Source organism: Gossypium hirsutum, chromosome A07 (assembly GCF_007990345.1).
Source record: "Gossypium hirsutum isolate 1008001.06 chromosome A07, Gossypium_hirsutum_v2.1, whole genome shotgun sequence".
Classification (NCBI taxonomy): domain Eukaryota; kingdom Viridiplantae; phylum Streptophyta; class Magnoliopsida; order Malvales; family Malvaceae; genus Gossypium; species Gossypium hirsutum.
The window spans coordinates 15,027,423-15,042,763 of NC_053430.1; the positions used below are offsets into that span (position 1 = coordinate 15,027,423).

Consider the following 15,341-nt stretch of genomic DNA (forward strand, 5'->3'; position numbering starts at 1 on the left):
CACTCGTAGAAGGCCTTACTCAGTTCTTTAATGTTTTGGATGTGTGGCCCTATTACCGATTTATCTCTATTTCTGCTTTTGACTCGTTTTATAATTGCCAGGGAGTCTCGTTCAATTTCCACATATTTTAACCCCAGATTCTTCCCCATTTCAAGTCCCTGTAGACATGCAAGGGCTTCAGCTGCAAACCCTGAAGGTACATTTTCGTTTGTTGTGGTTGTTGAATTCATGACATCCCCATTACAGTCTCTGATGATGATTCCTGAGCATGATCTGTAGTTTTTAGTAACCACTGCAGCATCAAAATTGATTTTGCAGAACCCTTGCTCCGGAGGCTTCCACAGCTCTTGAGACATTCTTGATGTAGGATATATCTGCTTTGTGTTGTTCAGCTCTTGGAGATACTCTAATATAAATCTTGCTGTCTCTGCTCCAGATCTCCGTCGTCCTTCATAGATCCATTGATTTCTAGCATGCCAGATAGCCCAGATAGCGCAAATGAACATTCGGCAACTGTCGTTCTCTTTGTTTAGCATGAACCAGGTAAACCAATCCAAGAACTCCAAATGAGATAAATCCTGGGGCCAATCATATCGTAATGTATTCCATGTTTCTTTTGTAACAGTGCAGTCATGGAATATATGCTCCCTGTTTTCCAGGCCTTGCTTGCATCTTGGACATACTCCCTCGTTTGTTAACCTTTTGATTCTTAGATTCACTAGAGTAGGCAAATAGTGTAAGGTGGCTCTCCAAACTGTAATAAGTATTTTTGAAGGGAGGTCACTATTCCATAGCTTTTTGTAGCATTTACTGATTTCGATTGGGTTGTAACTATTATTAGTAAGCAAGTTACCATGTAATAACAATTTATACCCACTTCACACTGTGTATTCACCTGTTGACTCCCCCTCCAAGCCAAAAAGTCGTCGTGGGGAATTGTAGTTAGCGGAATTTGGAGAATTTTTTGGACATCATCTGTTGAGAAGGTATGTTCGAGCAGCTCTGTTTTTCATGACCTATTGTTACTGTTGATTAGATCTGCTACCCTCGTTATACTCTGATTTCTCACCACCTGTTGAATATGTAAATTTTCAGCATTCGGAACCCATATATCCTCTTCAATTTGAACATCTCGTCCGCTGCCAATTCGCCAACAAAGTCTCGATAACAAGAGACCCTTTGCAGCCCATATACTTTTCCAAGTGTATGAGGGTAACTTTCCTAGTTCTGAGTTTAGGAACTCTAAATTTGGATGATATTTAGCTTTTAAGGTTTTCGCTAGAAGAGAAGTAGGATTTTCAATTAGTCTCCAGCCTTGCTTCGCGAGAAGAGCCAGGTTAAATTTTGCAAAATTGCGATATCCAAGACCTCTATTCTCCTTCAATTCACATAAATTACTCCAAGAGCACCAATGTATCCTGCGTTTCCCATACCCTTTTTGCCACCAGAAATTTACTATTATTTTTTCCATGTCTTCACATACTGATTTCGGTAACAGAAAGAAGCCCATCGTATAAGTAGGAATTGCTTGCAAAATAGCCTCCCTGCGATAACAACCTTGTACTTCAGCTTATAACAACCTGTCTTTTAGTGGTGTCGAAAATGGTAGTTTTGAAATCCCATTCTCCGATGATCGAGTACGTAAATATTATTAATTAATATTTATAAGTATATTATAGTGTTATATTAATTTTTAACTCGATAATTGTATTAAATAATTAGTAATTAAGGTATAAAGACTAAATCCTAAAAACTATAAAAATTAATTTCTATTTATTTTTATTAATTAAAAAATTTTAAATAATAATTATTTAAGAATTTAAGTAAAAATTACCCATATTTTATTATAGTGGACGGTTGGTGCTTTGTTTTGAGTGAATATGTTATCAATTTTTATCTTGATGCGATCTTTCAAATGTTGAAAAGCTTGGCGTCTCCTTCTGCCCACCATGTTTGGTAGGCCTAGATATTTCTCAAATTTGTTGACACCTTGATCCCCAATCTGTTTGAAATATTAAATTTGACCGTATGTGTTTGAGCTGAAGAATACAGTTGATTTCCCATAATTTACACATTGCCCTGAGCAGCTTTTATATTCTTTTAAAACTTGTTCGAAAGAACCCATACCTTCTTCAGATGCCTTCCTAAAAAGAATACAATCATCAGCGAATAGTATAGTAAGTGAGTAATCTGGGGACTCCTTCTGCATGCTTTAATTCCTCTTAGAGACCCTTCCTCTCTTGCGAGTCTTAACAGAGTCAATAAACCCTCACTGCAGATGAGAAATAAAAAAGGACTCGGTGGATCTTCCTGACGTAATCCTCTCATTGGCCAAGACGTTTTCTCGACTACACCATTAGAACAACCGAGTATGAGACTGTGCTTATACAGTGCATAATAAGTCGAATCCATCTTCCATCGAATTCTATTTTGCCCATCATTTGCTCCAAAAATTCCCATTCCACCCGGTCGTACAAATTCCCATTCCACCCGGTCGTACGCCTTGCTCATATCGATCTTTATTGCCATAGAACCCTTCTTTCTCACCCTTTTGTTCCTCATAAAATGTAGAATCTCATAAGCAAGCAAAACATTACCAGTGATTAGTCTTCCTGGTATAAAGGCACTCTGAGCAAGATCAATACAATGAGCAAGATCAATACAATGTTCAAGGACTTTTTGGAATCTATTAGCAATAGTTTTGGAGATTATTTTGTAAAGAACCGAACAAAGGCTAATTGGTCTAAAATGTAATGGGTTTCTCGGATGAGAAATCTTCGGGATCAAAACGGTATTTTTGTGATTAAGGTTTTCCAAAGATTGTCCTTTATTGAGAACGTCTAAACAAAAATCACAAACCTCACCTCCCACTATGTGCCAGTATTTTTGAAAAAAGATAGATGGGAAGCCGTCAGGACTTGGGGCTTTTGTTGGACCAATGCTGTTTAGTGCCTCAATGATATCTTCCTCTTTGTATTTTGCAGTTAACATATGGTTTGTTTCCCCACTGATTTTCCTCTCAACACTTGAAAGAAGATGGCTAGTGTCGTCAATCCCATTGGAGTGGAAGAGCCTCGTAAAATAGTCTCGTAAAATCTCTTCAATTTCTTCCTCTTCTGTTCTAAGAATACCCTCATTGTCTTCCAGCCCTCGTATTTTGTTAATTTTGCGTCTCTGAGATGCCATATTGTGAAAGAAAGCCGTATTTCTGTCGCCGTGTCGTAACCAATTTGTTCGAGCTCTTTACTCCCAATACATCTCTTCCTTTTCCATATCCTAATTTAATTCTAATTTCATATCAATTATTTCTGCTAAAATATCATCCCTTTCCATGTTATCGAGCTCAGACAGTCGTTCACGGAGAATCATTGATCTTTTCCGGCGTTCTCCCTTAACGTTTTTCTCTCATATTTGGAGACCAACCTGGATATGTTCTAATTTTTCAAGGACATTTCCAGACGTCTTTGTCTAAACTTCCTTAATTAGTTCCTCGCATGACGACTCAGTTATCCACCAAGACTCAAATCTAAAGAAATGATTTCCAAAATGCTTCATCTTTGGCGTAATTTTGATGAGGATTGGACAATGGTCAGAAAAAGAGTGGGGTAGATTTTGTACGAAATAATCGTTAAATAAATTCAGCCATTCCAAGTTTGCAAGCCCCCTGTCAAGCCTCTCCCTTATATTTGTATCTGCGAAATTTCCCCTTTCCCATGTAAACTTTTGCCCATGAAAACCCATATCAACCAGATCACATTCTTCTAAAACTCTTCTAAATTCATCCATTTGTCGTTCATCCTTTACTCTCCCTCCAATTTTCTCGTATGCATACATAATCTCGTTAAAATCCCCACATACACACCATGGCAACGAATACATATTTTTTAATTGGCGGAGTAAATTCCATGATTCCTGTTTATTTGCTTGTCGTGGATTCCCATAGAAGCCGGTGAACCGCCATTTATTTTGGTTATCTTTGTCGTTAATTCCCACATCAATATGGTAAGTTGAATAACTGTAAACTTGGATTAGATTATTCCCGTTCCATGCAAGGCTTAATCCTCCACGAGAACCTTCAGCTGAGACATCCAAACCATTTTGAAAACCACATTGTTTCTGAACACGTTCCATTCTCTTATTATCTAATTTTGTCTCCATCAAGAAGACCAATTGGGGATTAAAAAGCTTCAATGCATTTTGAAGCCTTCGAATGGCCCGAGAATTCCCCAATCCTCGGACATTCCAGCTCAGAATTTTCATTGCTTCCAGTCAGCTGACCGTTTGGCAGTCGCCGATATGGTTTGTGGAGGAGCATCTTCATTCTTTAAAGGAGATAGAAGAGGCTGTATTGTTGAAATAACTCTGGAGTACCCATCATCGAATTTTGCTTTTTTATTCCGTCTTCGGGATATACTTCGGGATCAAGATCCAGTACCTGTTCAATTTTTCGCTTTCCAATTTGACTCACTCATGTTAGAATCATTGTTCTCCCTGCTTAACACACGTCGCCACCTCCTTATCTTATGTCCCAAAATATCTTCAACATCATTAGTGAGCCCGTCTAAGGCGGATTTATTTTTAAACTGGTCCCTTCAATACCTCTATTTGTGTTAGAATGTCTTTCCTCTTCTGTAGGCCCCACCATTGTACAGTTTCCTTTTAATCCGTCTTCTTCAGTGTACCAATTTTTATTTAATTTATCTTCCCCTTTTATAGGTGAAACTTGAGGCGAAAAATAAGCAGTATTATCCCTAAAATTTAGCTACGAAATTTCTATTCCCCTGTTTACAGAATTCTCTTCTAAGTAAACTTCCTTTGCCGTCCGATTGGCCGTTCTCCTAAGTTCCGGCGGGATCTCCTCTTCTTTGCGCTTATCTTCTTTGCACTCCTTTTCCCCTCCTGTATAGGAACATTGTTCCATTGTTTTTTTCATCAGTGAACCAAAAACCAAGCATTCTTTCCCTATGACGGATGATTCGGCCTTGAGTGCTATTGAGAATGGATATTCTTCTCCTTCTTTGTTATTATTCCCCACATGTTTTTCTGAACACTCCTTGACTCTATGCCCCATTCTACAGCATCCAAAACAAAAGATTGGAAGGTTTTCATATTTAAAGGATAGCCAGATCTTTCTTTTCCCATTTGGAACAACAAGAATACCTCTTCTCAATTGTTTTTGGACATTCAGATTGACTCTAATTCGACAGAACATACCTTTTATCTCAGCTCGGATTATCCCCCCAAAAGTAGATCCAACTGCATGTATAAGGTCCTTCTTATCACACTCCGGAGGACAGGGACCAACCTTTAACCAAAACAGAGAATGAACCAGTTTGATCTTGTGTCTTTCAATAGGTTGCGCCAGCCGATCAAAGATAATTAGTTGTTTCCGGAAGTGCCATGGTTGTCATTCTAAAATCTGTTTTAAATCTTCCTCATCTTCAAAAAAGATTGTAAATAAATTCTGACCTGTAATCTGAATCTCAAATTTCTTTTTTGTCTTCCAAATACTTTTCAATTGCGCTTGTAGGCTGTCTGGATTATATGTTTTCCTCGTCCATACTGAGCAGATCAACGTCGGATTCTCAGTTGGGACCACTGTTTTCACCGTTAACTAGATTAGTTCTTCTTCGAGAAGGGCAATCTCGTTTTGACCTTCCGTCGTTCCAAAGTCACCACTCATCTCCTTTCCCAACCACAGTATTCACTATTTCTTTGAGCGACCTAAGAGAGCACTCTTAACGGGATAGTCTCACACTTTTTTTTGATAAAAAAATCAAACCCAAACACTGCTGTACCTACTCTTTTAATTGAAAACAATCATGTTGTTTTGGATTCGTAACAGAGGGTCTCGACCATGGTGACCATTGCCTATCTTTAACCATATTGATAAACAAGAGTTTGCACAAGATAATTAGTTCATTACTTGATCATTATCCAAATCCCAGCCTTCAATAGGTTCCCGTCTCTGTTTCCATATTACAAAGAAAATGTAACTTAAATCCTTTTGTTAATAGCTGTTGACGTATTACTATGGACAAATATCAGTCTGATACACCTTCATACATTGCTTCTTTCATTAAGAAACTTAAATACCTAATGTACAAAGACACCAAATAGGTCAACAACAAAACCACAATGCTAACGTTTTTCAACACACCAACAAAATGATTCAAAGAAAAGAAAAACATCACACCTAGAGTGTAAAAAGACTTCAACTTGAGCATTGTAACAAGGATAAAGGAAACAAAATATCCAACAGCTTTGTCCAGATGAATTCTCCTCTTACTCTCCAGCAGCCAACGATCCTTTACTTTGATTGCACTGATATTCTGAGACAGAGACAATACATTCTTGTTGGTGTTTTTTTGCGATTGTAGTACATCTGGGGGCCATGAAAAAGGAAATATACATTTTGTAGTACACTGTACACAATAAATTTAATATTAGAAGGCAAAAAATGGAGAGCATTTTGTACCTTAGTCTTTCAACCAAAGTTCTCTATTTCATACTTCAGTCTTTCAATCGAAGTCTACGTTGCAAATCGCCATCTTCAATGCCACTGTCATATGATCCAATCTCCTATGCTCATCAATAGAAAGTATCTGTCTCCAAGACCTGTTAATCAATAACGAACCAAAAACTCCCCCAAATCTAATAAAAAATCCAACTATCATTCCACTAAAAAACCACAAAGGCTCGAGCAATTCTTCATCACTTTCCCTCATATTTTCAATACCGTTATTGTTAGGCAGCTTTGCTGGCTCATCTCCAGGACATTTCCTTAATGGGGCTCCGCACAGTCTTGGATTTTCTGAATATGAAGTAGCACCGAAACTCTGCAGTTGAGTGCTTAAGGGAATTCTTCCAAACAAATTATTGTTTGACAAGTCCAAAACACTAAGAAAGGATAAATCGGACATGCTCTGTAGGATTTTACCAGATAGGTTGTTTGTTGACAAATCGAGCGATTCCAACACCTTCAATTGGCCAATCTCACTAATTATGCATCTGCTCAACGTGTTTCTTGATAGATTCAGAGTAATCAACCCTTGCAGATTTGCTATTTCTCTAGGGATTTCCCCACTTAATTTGTTGATAGACAAGTCAATGATCTTTAGTAATCCAAGAATTTTCCCATATTCTTTTTCCGCATCTTTTCATATAACTAATAGATGATCATTGATTAATTCGGAATAAAGCCTTTTCTATTAAATTTAATATAGTTAAGTAATGTCTTAATACAACAAGGGATCGTGTTTTAAATTCTCTTCATATTTTTAATTTTCGACATTAAGGCATCAAGTAATCAACTAGGTACCAACTTTGGGCGTTATGAGGGTGCTAATCCTTCCTCGTGCGTAACCGGCTCCCGAACCCATTTCTTGGATTTTTATAAACTGAAAATCATTTTAATAAATCAAACCTTTTATTAAAATGATCAAATTACTAGGTGACCCGATCACACCTCATAAAAATGATTAGTGGCGACTCCCATTTTCGTTTTTAAATAAAAAGTCGATTTAAGAAAAGGTTTCGACTAAGATTACATGCATACTGGTCACAATTTAGTAAAGATTACATCTAAGATGTGAAAAATAGAACGTCGATAATGACAATGAATCATAAAGAAAGAGAGGAAATAAACATAGAAATATTTTATGTAGAAACCCTCTCGGAAAAAAATCAAAATTCACTATGTTGAATTTAAATACTACAAGAGGAAAGACAAGTACGTCTATTTATAGGTTTAAAAACTTTATTCTAATTAAAGTCTAATAGAAGTAATGCAGAAAAGTTAAAACACCTAATTCTAATCAAATATCAAATAGAGGAAGTAAGTTTCTATATAGATTCCACTTGTGCAGCCTGTACTGTGCCCCCGCACCTCTAGTTGCGACCCTAGTCCAATATTTTTGCTTATTGGGGATCTACAATGAGCTATGTCTTTGCCCTCATAAATCCCTCTATCTTGCCACTTGTATTTTATTTTAACAAGAATTTGGGTCATACAACTTTAACACAAGAGTACAAGTTGAAATATTTTCCAAATACTGACCGTAAAAGGCTCTTTAGATCGGTTCAGTCTATTGAATATATTCAACGTATAATTATCTCAAACAGAAAATGGTAGGAAACTAGGTAAGAATATAACGGATACTATCTTTAAATTAAGAAAAATCGCCTCAGTGCCATCGCTATGCCTAAAGCAAGTCAAGCAACGAGTCAACTCTTTTAAGTCTTTTGAGGACAACGGGTTCAAATGGGAATTGTGGATGTGATTTACATTGGTTGGAAAATTGGAGCTTTGAATCAATGGTTATATATCTACATGAGGCCTACCACAAAAGACCCACCAACGTTTAATTGTTTCAATTTTGCTGTCAAATTTGACTGCTTCACCCACAGTTCTATCAATATTATGGCTTTCCTTCTTGTTTCCACCAACGCAATGGTCGAACCTGTTGCGTCTTAAAAGAGTTGTTGCATTGAGTATATTTTACCATGTTTGATTAAGTTTATTTATCGAGTAATTCAATTCTCACATTCGATTTCAAATTCAATTATCTATGTTTGTGATTTGATTGGAATTCTTAAAAATAATAATAATAGTTAAGGAAATTCAAGTGTTGCTCAAGTCCAACATTAAGATTTTCCAGTTTGCTAAACAGATTGAAATGCTCGAACTTAAACTTAATTTATGATTGAATTGAATTTGAGTTCACTCAAATTTAATTAATAAAAATGATTGAGTTGAGTTTGAGTTCGATTTCTTATTTTACCCAAACTTTTTTTACAGTTGGATTGGAAATGAGATATGTGGAATGTCATATTTGACTATGATTGCTCAATGATTATCCCCTTTGCCACATGCTCTCAAACCTAATGAGATATGTAGAATGAGATATGTATCTATTTCTTGAATATTTATATATTCTTAATTTATTTTTAATTTACTTGTGTAAAATAATTTCTCATGCAACTTTTTATTAATTAAAATATGTTACTTGACAAATTTATTCAGAGTGTGACATAATTGTCACTAATTTACATACTAAGAACATGACATATTTATCACTAAGAATATAGTCCTCAATTATATTGATACACTATTAATATTTATCAATTTCCACAAAGTTATCAATTTCCACAAGGTTAATATTTGCAAATAAGGAACTAAAAAATTTATTTATTTAAATTTTAAAAAATACTCACTAATTAATTTTCATAATTAATGTTTTAATTATTTGTTAATAGTGTTTTATTTCAATAATTTTACCCAATAAAAACTAAAGTATTATAAACAAATAAATATTTAACAATAAAATGTGTCGTTCTCTTATTTGTCATTTTATACATATCAACTTTCAACCAGCCACTACAATCAGCAATCAACTATCAATCAATTACCAAACATGACCATTATATATTAATATATAAACGAGAGTATGACTTTAGTATACCAAATTAATAATACAAAAATAAAAATAAAAATTAAAAAGAAGTCCGAGGAAATTAAATATATATTCAAGATTACACAACTACGGTAAAAAAAGCAATATATTAAAACTAACAATATGACTAGGAAGCAGACCCCAACAAGCAGGGAGAGAAAAATGGAGAGCATTTTATACCTTAGTCTTTTAATCGAAGTCTGAGCTGCAGTTTGACCGTCTCCAATGCCATTGTCAATTTGATCCAATCTCCCAATTTATTCACCAACTGAAAGTATTTATGTCTCCAAAACCTGCTAATCAATAAGAAACAGAAAACTCCCCAAAATCCAACAAGAAATCTAGCTATCATTCCAGTAACGAACCACAAAGGCTCAAATAATTCTTCATCACTTTCAGCGATAATTTCAGTACCACGATTGTTAGGTAGTTTTGGTGACTCATCTCCAGGACATTTGTTCAACGGGTCTCTGCACAATCGTGAATTCCCTGCAAAACAAGTAGCATTGAAACTTTGCAATTGAGTGTCTAAGGGAATTTTTCCAGATAGATTGTCGTTTGATAAGTCCAAAACACTGAGAAAAGATAAATCAAACATGCTCTCCGGACAAATCGAGTGATTCCAATGCCTTCAATTGACCAATCTCTTTAATTATGCTTCCTTTCAACATATTTCTTGATAGATTCAAAGCAATTAACCCATGTAGACTTGCTATTTCTCGAGAGATTTCCCCACTTAATTTGTTGCACGACAAGTCAATGAGTCTCAATAATCCAAGGATTTTCCCATATTCTTGTTCCACACCTTTCCATATAACTAAAAGATTATCATCGAAGGTACGACCAAAGAAAGCAGTAGTACTGTCCTCTATGTCATAAACATCATGATAATAATACTAGAACTCGATCGTTGCTGCTGAGCTCCCAAGGTGAGCCATGGTGGTCAAATTGTTAAAGCATGATGGAATGGCTCCTGATATATTGTTGAGAGAGAGATCCAATACTTTAAGAAATTGTTGGTGACATAGAGTTGAAGGTATGTTCCCATGAAAATTATTTGATCTTAGACGTAGAACAATCAAGTTCTCAAGTCTTTCTCCTATCCATGGTGGAATGATTCCAGTTAATTTATTTTCCCCCAGATCCAAAAGTCTCAATTGAGTACAACTTTTCAAGGATTGAGGGATTTCACCATGCAAACTCGTGTTCCTTAAACGCAATGATTGCAGTGTCTCTACTGAGCCCAATGAAGTAGGGATTACCCCTGATAAATTATTGTTTTCCAAATTGATTATGGTTAATCTCCGGCTTTTGATCCAACAATCTGGAATGCCTCCCGACAACAAATTGTTAGAGAGGTCAAGATAAGACAAACCACTATCCTTATTTGTGCATAAATATGACAACGGTCCATTGAACATGTTATTAGATAGATCTAACGTTGTCGACTTAGACAAAAATTGAGGTATGGGACCATGAAAAAGATTTGAACTCAAATCTATCAAAGGGATACGATCAAATTTTAAAGGCAGGTTTGGAACTCTCCCGCTGATTTGGTTGAAGGAAAGGTCCAAAAACATTAGCCTCAAAGGCAGATTCCAAAACCAGTATGGGATGTTGTCTGAAATGTTGGAATAGGAGATATCTAGATGGAAGAAATTAGTTTTCTTTCTAAGCCAACTAGGAAATTGGGGTCCAATCTTGCAGGAACTCATTTTAATAAAATCAAGTTGAAATGGAGGGGTCCAATTAGAGCTAAGATTGAAAGACAAAGCATTAAAGGATATCAAAAGATACCGTAATTTGGTAAGATTAAATAGGTGGCCTTCGAAAATGACATCATGCAAAGAATTGTTGGAAACATCTAAGAGCACCAGATGAGACAATTTGCCGATGTTGACAGGAAGAAGACCGTCGAGTTGGTTCCCTCGAAGAGATAATTTTTTCAAAGATGATAATTTTGAAAGATCAAGCAATGGTCCAGTGATTCTATTTTCATCCAAATCCAAAACCGTGATCTTTGAAAAGTTGCCAAAATTGTCTTCGAAATGGCCGCTCAATCGATTATATGCGACATTTAATTCTCTCAAAGAAGAAAATCGTACGAAACTGGGCAAGGATCCATTGAAATTGTTTTCATCCAAAAACAAAATCTCCAGAATTCTTGGCACACTGTTGAAGTTGGCCAGCATGTGGCACCAAGACTAGCAAGCAGCAGACCATGCAGCTCGGGCCTAGCCGATACAGCTGAAGAAACTGTTCCATTTTGTCCATTTTGTTACTCCAAGTAGTTGTAATGTAACTTACTTTGATTTCAACTTCTTGCTGATGTATTTGATGTGTTTAGGTAGTGATTGAGCTGGAAATCAGCTTTGTTTGTTTGAACAAGTTAGTTTAACAAGTTTCAATGTATTTTAGTGAAGTTAGGTGACAGTTTAGGTAAAATTTGCTTGTAAGTGTTTGACTTATGTTTGATATATGTAAAGGTTTTATGCCAAAGTTGAAAAATGAATGAAATCATCAGATTTTCTTCCATATGCTCCAGTATATTTCTTGCTTACAATTCTGTTCTTTTTAAGCTCAAATCTCCTGACTTGATTTTTTTTAAGTTTTATTCATTCTTCATCTAGATTCATTACATTGTTGTTGAAGCTCCAGATTGAAGTGCATACTTCATCCGGATAAATTGTCTCAAATCCCCAACACACACCCACTTAAATTTGTCACAGCAAAGGTGAGAGGTCCACTGAGCTTGTTATCTCTTAAGTTTAATTCTTTTAAATGGCAGAGATTCCCCAGTGACTTTGGTATTCCACCTTTGAGACTATTATCCTCAAAATTAATTTTCTCCAGAGCTGGCATGTTGTCAAAAGAATCCGGAATCAAACTCGATAATTGATTATGATGGAGATCGAGTTCAACCAAGTTTCGACTTATATTCAGTAACAGAGGAAAAGTCGAAGGATGCAAACTAGAAGACCAGATCAGGTGAAGAACCGATAAAGAGTTTGAAGAATTAAAATGGACAAGAGATGAAGGATCAACCTCCGCAAAGTCACAATATTCAAAGTGTAAAACTGAGAGGGAAGGATGAGATTGAATAACTTGAGGCCAGTTTGTAGCTTTTGTAAAATTGGTGTGACTGATTTTCAGCAATTTCAAAGAAGAAAGATGGGAAAGCCATTCAAGGTTGTCGGATATCAATGATTGATCAAAATTATCGGTACTGAGATCAAGATAAACTAGCCTGGAAAGGCTCCCAAGCTGGTGAGGAATGAAGCCCGTAAGAGGATTTGATGAGAGATTGAGGTATGTGAGGTCATAAAGTGAACCAATGAAGTCTGGGATCTGGTAGAAGCGATTTAAAGAGAGGTCAAGTGACTAAGTGCTTTAACTCAAGCAAGGAAGTGCCAATCTCACCTGAAATTGACTCAAGCAAGGAAGTGCCAATCTCACCTGAAATTGACGTCCAACTGCCGCCAAAGATACCGTAAATGATTCTGGGACGGAGGTCCAACATGACAACATGGCCAGTCGTGTTGTCGTAGCCGACACCTTTCCATTTGCAACACTCTTCTTCTTTGCTTGTCCATGAAACTAGGAGGTTTAGGCTATTGTCGTAATCAATAAGACCTTTCTTGAAATCAAGGAGAGCTCGTCTCTCTGCTGCAATGCACCTCACACTCTGATTTTTTACACTGATGCCAAAACTAGCAGCAATCAGTGCAAACAGAAGTGCAAGCCATAGATGAAAACGAAAATGAAGTCCTCTCCCTCTCATGAAGACGGAAAATAATGGCTCTGAAAAATGGTTCCAAAGAAAATGTATAGCTAATAAGTAATACGTTTATCCGCATAGCTTCTTAAATAAAAATCAAATTGCCCCACTCATCACGACCGTTGCTATCCCAAACCAAGTCAAGAAAATAGCCATGTCGGTAAGTTCGAGGAGAAGGGGCCGCCCCCCTAGGCCTATAGTCCACATGTTAGAAACAGGAATTGCAAATATAAATTCCTGGAATGTGTCCACCAAAAACTACCCAACGACATTTATTGTTTCTAGTTCGCAGTTAAATCTAGACCTGTTTCAGTCACCTTATTAATAATCAACATTTTGACTTTCCTTCTTGTTTCTAGGAAACTACTAAGGAATAAGGAGAGCGAACGAGCTATTGTTCCTCAAACGCAATGATCCAACCTGCTTTAGCTTTAAAAAATGTTTATACTTGAATAATATACCTTAAAATTATGGTATATAGGCTAAATTTAATGAAGATGCCGAAAATAGAAGAAAAATTATGGAAATGAGCCACTTTCTGCCTTCTGGATATTTAAGGAAAAAGTTGATTTTGGAGAGAGAAATTAAAAATGCATTAATCTTTTTAGGATAGTTTTATTCTTGAGTTTCGGGTTTTATTTCTCTTCTACCTATGTTTGTATTTTTTATATCATATTATTTTAAGCTTCTTTTTTTTTACTTTTAATCATTATTTTCAACTAGAGGTGTTCATGGGCCGGGCCAGGTTCGGGTCGGGCTCAACTAAAGAATCATGCCCATTTATTGGGCTTGGGTCGGGTTGCGCCAAAAAAACGAGCCTAAAATTTTGCCCAAGCCAGTCCGGGATAAAAATACTAAAACTCGGGCCCTACCCGGCCAGATGAGATACAAGAAATCAATCATGATGATGGTAAAAGAAACCAATTGTATATTCTGCACTTAGCTGAATTACCAGCTCTCATATTTATACAGACTTTAGTAACTAACTATTAACAACTTCAGTAACTGTTAACTACTAACTGCTGCTCAACTAACAACTATAACCATCCATAACTATTCCATTCCTTAATATGCCTCTAGCTGCTTGATTACTGCTTTTTGTTCTCGTCTGGTGACAACGTTGAGACTTGAACGAAACTTTGTAAACAAGGATGCAGACAAGGGTTTGGTGAATATGTCCGCTACTTGATCTTGAGCAGGCACATGGCCAACATCCAACTTGCCAGTAGTAATCTTTTCTCTAACGAAAAAGAGATCCAACTCGACATGCTTAAACTTTGAATGAAGTACCGGATTTGCCGAGACAGCAACAGGCCCAGAATTATCACACCAAATTGTAGCTTTCTTAGACGGAGCAATATGCAACTCAGACAGAAGGGATTCCAACCAGACAACCTCGGTAGCCGTATGAGCCAAACTACGATACTCAGCTTCTGCAGTAGACTTGGATACAACATGTTGTTTCTTAGTTCCCCAGGCCACAGGATTGCCACCAAGAAAAACACAGAAACCTGTGGTGGATCGTCGATCATCAACATCCGTACCCCAGTTTGCATCAGAAAACCCTACTAAATCCAAGCTGATAGCAGTAGTAAAATGAAGGCCAAACTACATAGTACTTTGAAGGTATCGAAGGATCCGTTTGACAACCTTAAAGTGCTGATCAAGAGGCCTATGCATAAATTGGCATACTTTGTTAACAGCAAAGGTGATATCCGGCCTAGTGATAACAACATATTGGAGAGCTCCCACGATGCTCCTATAGTCAGACTCGTTTTCAATAGCACTACCAACATGCTGTGACAGATTTGTCGAAGTAGTCATTAGCGTAGGAGAACCCTTTGCTTGATCCATACAAGCTCGCTTTAAAAGATCCTGAATATATTTTCGTTGACTGAGAAAAAGACCATCAGTAGTATGTTCAACTTCAACACCAATAAAATAATTGAGAGGCCCAAGATCCTTTAAGGAGAACTGTGTATCTAAACTTGTGACAAAAGCATCGATGCTGCCCTGATGATTACCAGTGACAATGATGTAATATCCTGATTTTGGACCTAGTCGGAATAGTGGTTTCGAGACCACAAATCTGAGATGGAAAGAATTTT

The 15,341-nt window shown here is 36.6% G+C and overlaps 3 protein-coding genes across 3 annotated transcripts; all 3 read right to left on the reverse strand.

Annotated features, from left to right (window-relative positions):
• Positions 1-3,468: 3,468 nt before the first annotated feature.
• Positions 3,469-4,260, reverse strand: LOC107933986 (uncharacterized). Its single transcript, XM_016866309.1, has one exon. The coding sequence runs from the start codon at positions 4,258-4,260 to the stop codon at positions 3,469-3,471; it is 792 nt and encodes a 263-aa protein (XP_016721798.1).
• A 6,091-nt stretch (positions 4,261-10,351) lies between these two features.
• LOC107933984 (receptor-like protein EIX2) lies at positions 10,352-11,647 on the reverse strand. Its single transcript, XM_016866307.1, has one exon. It carries the CDS (start codon positions 11,645-11,647, stop codon positions 10,352-10,354), a length of 1,296 nt encoding a protein of 431 aa, XP_016721796.1.
• Positions 11,648-12,146: 499 nt separating this feature from the next.
• Positions 12,147-13,236, reverse strand: LOC107933983 (receptor-like protein EIX2). Its single transcript, XM_041118177.1, has 2 exons — positions 12,876-13,236; positions 12,147-12,796 (listed from the first exon to the last, which is right to left on the reverse strand). The coding sequence occupies exons 1-2, from the start codon at positions 13,234-13,236 to the stop codon at positions 12,147-12,149; spliced, it is 1,011 nt and encodes a 336-aa protein (XP_040974111.1).
• Between the last annotated feature and the right edge of the window lie 2,105 nt (positions 13,237-15,341).